Source organism: Cetorhinus maximus, chromosome 3 (assembly GCF_964194155.1).
Source record: "Cetorhinus maximus chromosome 3, sCetMax3.hap1.1, whole genome shotgun sequence".
NCBI classification, from domain to species: Eukaryota; Metazoa; Chordata; class Chondrichthyes; order Lamniformes; family Cetorhinidae; genus Cetorhinus; species Cetorhinus maximus.
Window position 1 is genome coordinate 102,443,727 of NC_135881.1, and position 12,242 is coordinate 102,455,968.

General features: G+C 42.8%; 1 protein-coding gene across 1 annotated transcript in view; it reads left to right on the plus strand.

Annotated features, from left to right (window-relative positions):
* slc25a13 (solute carrier family 25 member 13) overlaps positions 1-12,242 on the plus strand; it is a 403,392-nt gene that overhangs the window by 137,954 nt on the left and 253,196 nt on the right. The window contains exon 5 of the mRNA XM_078535669.1: positions 933-1,075. Coding sequence (XP_078391795.1) covers positions 933-1,075 — 143 coding nt within the window. The remainder of the gene's footprint in view (positions 1-932; positions 1,076-12,242) is intronic.

The window sequence follows — 12,242 nt, forward strand, 5'->3', positions numbered from 1 at the left end:
ACCATTTTTCCTTAATATTCAACGGCATTACCATCACTGAATTCCACCCCGCCCCCCACCTCCCGCCATCAACATTCTGGGAGTAACCATTAACAGAAACCTAACTAGATCAGCCACATAAATACTATGGTTACAAAAACAAGTCAGCGGTTGGGAATTATGCTGTGAGTAACTCACCTTCTAACTCCAAAAAGCCTCTCCTCTGCAAGGTGCAAGTCAGGAGTGCGACGGAATACTTTCCACTTACCTAGCTGAGTGGAGCTCCAACAGCACTCAAGAAGCACCACACCATCCATGATAAAGACACTTTTGAGGCGTTAAAATTGTCATTCTGTGAAAGCAGCCCACTTGATTAACACCCCATCCACCATCTTAAATATTCACTCCCTCCTCCACCAGCGCACAGTAGCAGCAGTATGTACTATATACAAGATGCACTGCAGCAACTCACCAAGCCCCCATCAGCAGCATCTTCCAATCCTGTAACATTTACCACCCAGAAGGACAAGGGCAATAGCTGCATGGGACACCACCATCTCCAAGTTCTACCCCCAAGCCACATGCCATCTTCACTTGGAACTATATTGCCTTTCCTTCACTGTCACCCAGTCAAAAACCTGAAACTCCTTTCCTAACAGCACTGTGGGTGTACATAAATCAAGTGGACTGCAGCAGTTCAAGGAGACAGCTTATGCTCATCACTATCTTCTCAAGGGCAATTAGGAATGGGCAACTTATGCTGGCCTTGCCAGCGAAGCCCACATCCCATAAAAGAATTTAAAAAAAACACTTGTGAAAAATGTTTAAGGATTATACCTGAAAACAATGTTATGAAATTTTAGTAGTGAGAATGATTTGAGAGTTAAAGAAGCCCTTTGTCCAATGCTACATGTATTGTGATGTACTGATAAAACACTATTTGTTCTTTTCAGTATGCAACTGTTGAGAAGAATGGAGAGCGATACATGTCACCTGAAGACTTTGTCAGAAGATTTTTAAATTTACGTAATGGCATGGAATCTAATCCTGAGACAGTGGAGTTGCTTTCAGGTGCAGTGAATCAGTCAAAAACTGGGTAAGCATATTCTTGCTGGCCAATATCACAGTGTACCACAGAGCTCCTCTTAACAATTAACTTATCAATATATATTACCCCCGTGGACACTGATAATTAAAAGAAGTTTCCTAGTGACCAACGGAAACAATTGCACAAAATTTCACATTTTTAAGACCTTTACTACAACAAACAAACTAAAATACCAAAATACCAAACTATGGAAAAGGTACTTCCCCATTAACACAACCAAAAACGCCTTATGACCCGTTTGTACATTGCACCCATCCAGGCAAGTGAAGAGTATTCCATCACTCACCTGACTTGTGCCTTGTAGATGGTGGACAGGTTTTGGGGAGTCAGGAGGTGAGTTACTTGCTGCAGGATTCCTAGCATTGTTTGTAAATGTAGTCTTATAGGTTAAGTCCAGTGCCCTTTGAAAGTCATTTCAACCAGTCTTCCGAGTATCCCTGAACTGACTTCCAGCAGCAAAGCCCTTTTCTGGTGATTCAATAACTTGGTCTTTAAATTTCCACAAGTCCCATCTCTTTGAACAGAAAATCAGTTCTCCTTGGCATCTTACTGGGTGGCTAACACAGAACAGTCCTTTCCTCTGCTTTTCACAGCAGTAGCTGTTTTTAAAAAAAATTCATTTATGGGATGTGGGCATCGCTGGCTCGTCCAGAATTTATTGCCCATCCCTAATTGTCCTTGAGAAGGTGTTGGCCTTCTTAAACTACTGTAGTCCCTGTGACGTAGGTATACCCACAGTGCTGTTGGAGAGGGAGTTCCAGGTTTTTGACCCAACAACAGTGAAGGAATGGCGATATATTTCCAAGTCAGGATGGTGAGTGGCTTGGAAGGGGAACCAACAGGTGGTGGTGTTCCCATGTATCTGCTGCCCTGTCCTAGATAGTAATGGTTGTGGGTTTGGAAGGTGCTGCCCAAGGAGCCTTGGTGAGTTTCTGCAGTGCATCTTGTGGATGGTACACGCTGCCGTCACTGTTCATCGGTGGTGGAGAGAGTGAATGCTTGTGGAAAGGGTACCGATCAAGTGGGCTGCTTTGTCCTGGATGGTGTCAATCTTCTTTAGTCTTGTTGAAGCTGCACCCATCCAGGCAAGTGGAGAGTATTCCATCACTCTCCTGACTTGCGCCTTGTAGATGGTGAACAGGCTTTGGGGAGTCAGGAGGTGAGTTACTTGCTGCAGGATTCCTAGCATCTGACCTGCTCCTGTAGCCACAGTATTTAATTGGGCAGTCCAATTCACTTTCTGGTCAATGGTAACCACCAGGATGCTGATAGTGGGGGACTCAGTAATGGCAATACCATTGAATGTCAAAGGGCGATGGTTAGATTGTCTTTTGTTGGAGATTGTCATTGCCTGAGACTTGTAAGGTGCGAATGTTACCACTTGTCAGCCCAAGCCTGGATATTGTCCAGGTCGTGCTGCATTTGAACATGGACTGCTTTGGTATCTGAGGAGTCGCATTAATCCTTTAAGGGACAGTGTCTTTTAAAACACAAATTCTTCAAGAATGTCCTTAGTCCTTGAAGATTAACCATTTTCTGTGATTAAAGTGTTCATGACACTTTGGAGAAATGAAACACTATATTTCTATGCGTTTCATTACAAAGTGTAATAAAACATAAACAAAATACTAAAACACACCCTCACACTCATTCATTCACTTTTTTTTACAAGGCTAATGCAGTTACTCTCTGTATCATTTTAGCCTTTAGCAAATTTAAGGCAAAGTTAAAATCGAGACAAAGCATCAGCAATTACATTGTTTTCCCCGCAATGTGAACCATCTTTAAGTGGTAAGGCTGTAATAATAAACTCCATCGAAATAGTCTGGCATTCTGGTTTTTAAATTTGTCCACAAAGACTATGGGCTTGTGATCAGTATATACTAATTTCTCCCTGTATCCATGGCGGACATACACGTCAAAATGTTTAAGTGCTAATAGCAAGCATTAACCACTCTAGAATATCTTTTTTGGAAAAGTATCCCACTGGCCTTTCTATGCCTAATTCATCTTCTTGTAACTTTTTACACTTACCCCCCAGATCACGAGCATCAATTGATACTTTGAAGGGTCTAGTGAAATTTGGAGCAGTCAACATTGGTTCAATGATCAAAATTGCTTTCAGCCTTTCAAAAGATGTTTGGCATTCTCCCGTCCACACTACCTTGGCTTTTTTTTTGTAACAAGTCCATCAGTGGAACAGCTATAGTACAAATTTGGTATAAATTTACAATAAAACCTACACATCCCCAAAAACCTCATGATCTCCTGCTTAGTTTTAGGGGCCGGGAACTCCACCAATGCCTGTACTTTCGCTGTTCTTGGCAACACTTTCCTTGCCCTACCATACGCCATAGATAAGTTACTCGCATTTTTGCGAATTCACTTGTGATTTCTCAATCAGCTAACTGTAGTTTTTCAAACCGGGCTTCCAACTGTTTCAGGTGGAATTTCCAAGTACATCATCACGATAAACCACACAGTTAGGAACAGCAGCCACCACTTAGTTCATTAGCCTCTGAAAAGTTGCTAGGGTGTTTTTTAGCTCGAGTGGCATCACTCGGTATTAGTAAAGACCGTCTGGCGTGACCACGGCTGATATTTCTTTAGCTCGGGTTGTTAAAGGCACCTGCCAATATCGCTTTAACAGATCTATTTTGGTAAGAAATGTAGCACTGCCAACTCTGCCAATATTGTCTTCCAAGTGAGGAATTGGGTAGGAATCTGCTTTGACCTTTGTAGTCTATACAGAACCTGGTCAAACCATCTGGTTTAGGCATTAAGACAATAGGGGAATTCCAGCTGCTTTGGCTGGGTTCAATGAGGTAATTTTCCAACATGTACCGGATCTCTGCCTTTACCTGAGCATGTTTCTCTGGCCCTAAGCAATAAGGATGCCATGTTATAGGAGGGGATTCTCCTATATCCACATCATGTATGGCTAAGGTTGTACATTCTGGTTTGTCCCTACAAATCCCTTTAAATTCTGTAAATAACCTCACTAGATCTTCTCGTTGTCCTGCCTCTATATATGAAAATATGGTGTCTAACTGCCCTAGTGTTTCAGTGTTAGCTAACCAGATAGTAGGAGGCTCAATTTGTGAACTGTCTAAATCTCCTTCTGGTTCATTCTCACTGTCTCTCTTGTCCTCCACTGTGCTTACTACCTGACATACCTACTCATTCTTATCCTCCTTCCTAAGATGGTACTGTTTCAACATATTGATATGACACAGCCGATTCTTTTTCCTATGACCTGGGGTGTCTATCAAGTAGTTTACTTTTCCAACCCTCTTCATTACCTTGTATGGACCACTGTACTGTGCTTTCAGAGGTTCCCCCTGTAAAAGCAATAACACTAATACTTCATCCCCTGGTTGTAATGTTCGGGTCATAGCTTGCTTATCTGTCCATTCCTTTATCTTTGTTTGGAAACTTTAAGATGTTCTTGAACCACTTTGCAGACTTTCGTGAGCCATTCCTGGAACACAGACACATAATTTAACATAGAGGATTTGTCCCTCTGACAAACTTTGATTAATTTCAGAGAACCTTTTACCTCGTCCATAAATTAATTCAAAATGGCTAAGACCTTGATTCATTCGGTGAATCTTGGGTAGCAAATAAAAGAAAGTCCAGTCCCTTGACCCAGTCATGGGAATATTCATGACAATATGCTTTAATCATTGTTTTGAGAGTTTGATGGTACATCTCTAAAGCTCCCTGTGTCTGTGGATGATATGCTGTGGACATTACCTATTTTATATCTAAGCTACTCATTATGTTTTGAAAAATTTTAGACATAAAATTGGAACCTTGATCTGACTGGACCTCTTATTGGTAATCCATATTGAGTAAAAAATTGGGTTAACTTCTCTACCACTAAGTCAAAGGTCCCATTTTTTTTTAACAGCCCCAGGTGTCTCTGTTCCTCTGTCTTCTTTAAAATTGTACCTTTTAGTTCATATTGCCTCTCCTCATTTTTTTTTTAATAAAATGTAGCATCTCACAGTTCTCTGCATTAAATTTCTTCTGCATTTGTGTACCTTTTTCAGTAGCCAGTCTGTGTCCTCTTGAAGTCTATCATTATCCGTCTCACAGTCCAGAATATTTCCAAGTTTCATATCATTTTCAAATTTTGTACTTAAGCATTGTAGGTGCAGCCTAATTTTTATCAAAAAGAGCAGGGGTCCTATATTGATCCTGGAGCATACCACTGTATACTTCTCTCCAGTCTGAAAAAGAACCTTTCACCACTACTTTGCTTTCTGTCCCTTAGCCAATTTTGTATTCCTGCTGCCTCTATCACTTTAATCCTGTGGGTTTGATTTTGTTAACAAGTCTGAAGTAGAAGCAGCTGAGGACTGATGGTGAGCAACAGTTGCATCGGAAGCTGTCACTTTGGCCAGGGTAGGGTTGGTACTGTCGGTGGGGCAGGACATAGTTGGTGCATTATTGCAAGGCTGGTGTGCATTCCAGGGCTTTGGAAAGGTTGTAAGTAGGTGCCGGTTCGAGAAAAAGGAGTAGAAGAAGAGAGTTGTTCTCTACCAGTACTGATGCTGGTTAAGCAATATGATCATTAGAGTGGATTTTTGTGAATAAAAATGTTATGGGCTTTTGCCTTTGCACTAATAACACAAGCACATTGTACTCTCTGGCTTCTTGATCAAGCAGATGATGTATGGATCTTATGTATATCATTAATTTCGATGTTTGGACATTGGTGTCAGCAATACTAGTTTCCTTTATTTAGTATTCCGGGATGTTGTTCGTGCTATATGTGGATGGGCTGTAGAAGTAATCTGTGCTACCTGTGCTGATGGAGAACTGTCGTAACATTTTATCTTTGGTTACTGGATGACCTGAATTACATTTAAATACTTCAAGCCACGGCTATTGAAATACTGAGACTATTAAGTGCATCGTATTTCATGTGTTCCATGTAATTTGATTTTGAAATTTGAATTCAAACTCATTTTCCAAAGAGTTTTCCACCTACCGCTTGGAGAATTTTGTGATTTTATTGATACTTAATTTACCTTATGGCTCATTCACCATATGTGAAGATTAAACTTCATGGCAAGGGGAAATAATGGAACAGCACTGCCTGCTCCCTCTGACCCTCCCAAAATTAGAAGAATCATTACATTATGTAGCCAGAATGCTATGTCCCTTCCCCCGCCCTGGGCAATCGAGCTGCTCAGATCAAGACTGAATAAATTGGATCAACCCTTAAACAATCATTGCTTCCAGTATAGCAATCATCCTAATCAACATGAAGTACCAATCAACATGAAGTACCAGTAAACTCTGCCGTAAGTGATACTGTCAATGTACAGCAGCTCTACAAATGTTTGTCAGCTCTGCAAAAGTTCTAAAGTTTATAACTATTTTGAATTGCTGAAACTTTTCATTGTTCTATTTGTTATAAGAGGTTTTACAGTGGAATCCATTTGTCATGATCACTGTTTTTAGTGATTGTGCTGATATAAGAATCAAATCCTGGTTGTTTGATTAATTAGATTAAACTTCCCCTTCACTCTGGACATGCTGTTCGTGACTAGCTGCTCAGAATCTGGTCCCCCTAAGATCTCATCCCCATATCACTGTTTTTCCACAATCTGTCCATCCCTCTGCTACAGACCATCACAAAGTCCTCTTAGCCAAAATCCTGAAATAAAAGACACCACAAAAAAAATTGCATAACAACTTTATCCAGCAACACTTCCAATAATACACACTAAACTGAACTTGTGCATTCTCTTAGTGTCTTTGACTAGCCTAGCTCCTCCGCAGTGCTAGCTTAGTAGCTGCAGCATGGGTGGTGGAAGGCTGATGTCTTTCAGTGGGGAGGACTGCATATGGCCTTGCAGACCACCATCAAACAGTTCTGGGCCTTGAGAGCCTGGCATCAAACTGCACTAGTCTGCTTAGGTAGCAGCAGTCTGGACTGGTTGAAAGGCAACAGCACTGGTGGTGTGGGTGTGGTGGGAGCATGTATGATGTTGTCCTGAGAGAGGACAGCAGGTTTGTCCTTCGCACAGCCACTGTTACTCTCCCAGGTAAGCACCTCAGCAATCCTAGTAATTTGCTGCAGCGGAGATAGTTTGCCTGCTGAGAGAGTCTGCATGCCCCTTTGAATACTGATACCCACAGCCATGATGGCAGCAGTCAGAACCTGCATGTCACAAAGTTAGGTTGCATGGAAATATAGACTGAAGTCATGAAATCTATGCTGAGCTTCTACTGCAGCATTGAGACCTTCATGCTGCTATGAAAGCTGAGACATTGACCAGCAGATACTGCATCACGTCTGAGTCTGCAAATGCTGTCATGGAGTTGGCCATCAATTCCACACAAGATCTGCATAAAGCCATATGCTAAGCCGGACTCTTCCGTGCTCCTTGACAATGACAACAGGCTTGATGGCTTGTCAATGCACCAAGTATCTCTGTGTGCAAACCCAACATCGGCCTCCTGTATGCCGCCGATCGAAGTCCTCATCTGTGTCTTCTGCAGCAGAATTTGTCTGCAGTCTCATCCTTCAGTGAGCTGGTACACACGCTATTCTTTCCCCCTGACTTGGCTGCAGCCCACTTGTGTCTGCTGACTCGCCATGTGTTGAACCTGACTCTACACGGCACTCTAAAGTACACAAAGTGCAAATATCTGAGCTAGTGGCTGCGAGTGTCAGATTAAGTGACAGTATGTCTTCAAGAACATATAAGCATAAAAGTTATACTAGAACTGTATAAATTACTAATTAGGCCACAGCTAGAGTACAGCATACAGTTCTTGTCATCGTGTCTGGTATTAGACTCCTTGTTATTTGAGTATGTCCAAGCTGTAAATGACTTAATCATCTTCTGTGAGACTTGTCATGAAAAGTTCGATACAAGATTGGCATTGGCATCCTCAGAACTGGCAGTTCATGCTCACACAAAAACAAAACATGCTGGAAAAACTCAGCAGGTCTTTTTCCAGCATTTTTTGTTTTTGTTTCAGATTTCCAGCATCCGCAGTATTTTGCCTTTATATTATGGAAACACTTATTTGGAGGCCAAAGTTTTTGGCAGCACTCGAGAATTTGTTTACCATCATCTGGGTGTCTTCTTTGTGGGCAGCTAGGGCACACTCATCTGCATATAGAAACTGTTTGATTACTGGCTCTATGACTTCGGTGGCGGTACACAGTCTGGAGAGATTGAAGAACTTCCCTGAACGGAAGCTAATGTTGATGCCTGCAGGCATGTCTCTGGTTGCTTTCTTAAGCATTCCAGCAAAAAAAGAGATTAAAGTGTTGGGGAGCCGCAATGTATCCTTGCTTTACGCCACTGTTTACCGCAAAGGCATTAGACATCTTGCCACAGGAACAAACATGCCCAAACATACCATCATACAGTAGGCACAGGATTTTGACAAACTTGTTTGGATATCCTAGCTTGAGAGCAAGTGTCATAGACTAGGTTGACTCATTGTCTTTGAATATTTTTAAGGCAGAGGTGGATAGATTTTTGTTAAGCAAGAGGTGATAGGTTATTGACGGTAGGCGAGATGCAGATTTCAGGTTACTATCAGATCAGGCATAGTTTTATTAAATGGTGGAGCATTCTCAAGGGGCTGAATAGCCCACTCCTGCTCCCAAATTTTCGTATGTTCGTATTGTGTCAAAAGCTTTAGTTTGATGTATAAACAGCATATGTAGATCCTGATGTTGCTCTCTGCATTCTTCTTGTTGTTCTCTTGCTGTAAGCACCATATTGACTGCCCTGCAGTTAGCTCTAAAACCACCCTGTGAATCTGAGAGGACATCAGACTGGATGTTCATCCTTGAAGCACATAATGGGAGTCGACAAATTTCCTGGCTTGGCGCACCTGCCACAGGAAAAAGTGCCTGAAAAGGTGGGGTTTTCATTCTGGGGGCATGGGAGCTAACTGCAGTCAGACTCTCTGCCCCCAGAAACAGTTCAGAGACAGTCACAGGTGTTGCAAAGTGCCGAGGTGGGCTGGATAAAAGGCCCGCCTCAGTGCTCTGTGACTTTGCCTTAGTTGGTTTAATATTAGGTCCTCTAACCCTCACCCCTCACCATCCTCCCTCCCCACACACAATCCCCATGCCCCACCCATGACAATCTATGCCCCTCCATGTATCACCAGTGGCCCCTCACACCATCCATGCCAACCTATGCCCCTTCACCCACCCCCAGTTGCTACTCATATCTTCCATTCCAACCTTTGCCCCTCCAGCCACCAATAGCCCTCATACCCTCCATGCCAACTCATGGTACTTCTATGCCCTTTCACCCCATATACATTCTGCACAGAACCAATGAAGCCTGTAGTAATGATGGCACGTGTGGAAAAGCTTTAAAACGTAATTCATTCATAACTTTCTTAAAAAAAACAGCTTTTACTACAGTCCTATAAAAATCAACCAGAACTTTATGGAGATATTGTGGGAAAGTGGCATTGAGGTTGAATGTCAGCCGTGATCTGATTGAATGGTGGAGCAGGCTCAATGGGTTGAATGGCCTACCCCTATTCCTATGTTCTGATGCTCCTGGAGGCAAAAGCTCTCAACACGTTTAGAAAGTACTTGGATAGGCACTTGAAGTGTTGTAATCTACAAGGCTATGGACTAGAAAGTGGAATTAAGCAGGATAGCTCTTTTTGTTTGGCATAGACATGATGGGTCAAAAATGTGCTGTGTCATAAATTTCAAAGATGCTAAGAGGTCCACTGTTGCTTGTGTCATTCATGGTGAGACTGCATTGGCTATCCAGGGGACAATTCTTGAGTATCTGAAAATCTGCATATGTTGGAGCGGACATTTATAGAGGCTGTGGTGGAAAGCAAGAACTCCATGGGCATACCATCTGCAGTTTGCACTTCATGCTAGATGGCAGGATAAGGATGAAGTGGGATTTGAGAGGGGAACTTAAGGCAGGAACATGCCTTCACTCTGATTGTTCCCAGCCACAGGTGTGATGGCCATCCCCATGGATTTTTTTTAATATTCATTCATGGGATGTGGGCATCACTGGCTGGGCCAGCATTTATTGTCCATCCCTAATTGCCCTTGAGAAGATTGTGGTGACCTGCCTTCTTAAACTGCTGCAGTCCATCTGGTGTAGGTACACCCACAGTGCTATTAGAGAGGGATTCTAGGATTTTGACCCAGCGGCAGTAAAGGAAAAGCAATATATTTCAAAGTCAGGATGGTGAGTGTTTTGGGGGGAAACTTCCAGGTGGTGGTGTTCCTATATGTCTGCTGCTCTCCTCCTTCTAGATGGTAGTGATTATGGATTTGGAAGCTGCTGTCTGAGGACTCTTGATGAATTCCTGCAGTGCATCTTTTAGATGGTACACACTGCTGCCACTGTGCATCGGTGGCGGAGGGAGTGAATGTTTGTGAATGGGGTGCCAATCAAGCAGGCTGCTTTGTCCTGGATGGTGTCGAGCTTCTTGAGTGTTGTTGGAGCTGCAGTCATCTAGGCAAGTGGAGAGTATTCCATCACACTCCTGACTTGGGCCTTGTAGATGGTGGACAGGCTTTGGGGAGGCAGGAGGTGAGTTACTCGCCGCAGGATTCCTAGCCTCTGACCTGCTCTTGTAGCCACAGTATTTATATGGCTAATCCAGTCAGTTTATGGTCAGTGGTAACCCCAGGATAATGATATTGAGGGATAGTGAGGGATTTAGCGATGGTAATTTTTTTTTAATTCACTCATGGGATGTGGGCGTTGCTGGCTAGGCCAGCATTTATTGCCCATCCCTAAGTGCCCTTGAGAACTGAATAGCTTGCTAGGCCATTTCAGAGGGCATTTAAGAGCCAACCACATTGCTGTGGGTCTGGAGTCACATGTAGGCCAGATCAGGATAGCAGATTTCCTCCCCTAAAGGACATTAGTGAACCAGATGGGTTTTTACGACAATTCACAGTGATTTCATGGTCATCATTAGACTTTTAATTCCAGATTTTTTTTTAAATTTGATATTTCACCATCTGCCATGATGGGATTCGAATCCGGGTCCCCAGAGCAATGCCCTGGGTCTCACTCCAGTGACAATACCGCTATGCCACCGCCTCCCCCCAAATGCCATTGAATGTCAGGGGGTGATGGTTAGATTCTGACTTGCTGGAGATGGTCATTGCCTGGCACTTGTGTGGTGTGAATGTTACTTGCCAATAGTCAACTCAAGCCTGGATATTGTCCAGGTCTTGCTGCATTTGGACATGGACTGCTTCAGTACCTGAGGAGTCACAAATGGTGTTGAGCATTGTGCAATCATCAGTGATCATTTCCACTTCTGACCTTATGATGGAAGGAAGGTCATTGATGAAGCAGCTGAAGATGATTAGGCCTAAGAACTCCTGCATTGATGTCCTGGAACTGAGATGATTGACCTCCAACGACCACAACCATGTTCCTTTGTGCTAGGTATGACTCCAGCCAGCAGAGAGTTTTCCCCCTGACTCCCATTGATTCTTGTTTTGCTAGGGCTCCTTGATGAAGAGCACCATCTCCTCCATAGGACTCAGTAGATGCAGTTGTGCTTTTCTTATGGGGAATCTCTGCTGCTCCCTGTTGTCATATATGATCTTGTCCTAATAATAGCTCCTACTAATGCAATAAAAAATATTATTATACAAAATGAGGGTGCCGCCCCTCTGATGAATTTACTATACTGCCCAGAAAATCAACTGTTTTATCTCACTTTCTTTGAGGTTAATAAGGATTTTCAGAATCAAAATAATTTATCCCTTTGTTGTGGTTTCATCAAAACTCAAAAAGACAGCAGATCATCTGGTAGAATATGAGAATTCTCTAGGATTCTACAACCGCCTGTCCAGTGCATGGTTTCAAGCTTTGGTACATTGTGCATTAACAAGTGAATTAAATTCCTTTTCCTGATTGCAATGTGTAGAAATTGTTGTCTTTTTGGCATATGTAGCCAAACACTCCAAAGCCCAAATACGAGGCCATGCAGCAGCACGAACCAGAGGAAGTCGATGTTGGAAGACTGGGCCACATAACAATGCTGACAAGTGCTGGGACGTTTGTCTTTTTGTGGCGAAGGCGACTGACCAGCAAGGGCACCATAGAGAAGTGTGAACCAAAATGCTGAGGGAGAGGTTTGATTAGGGACATTA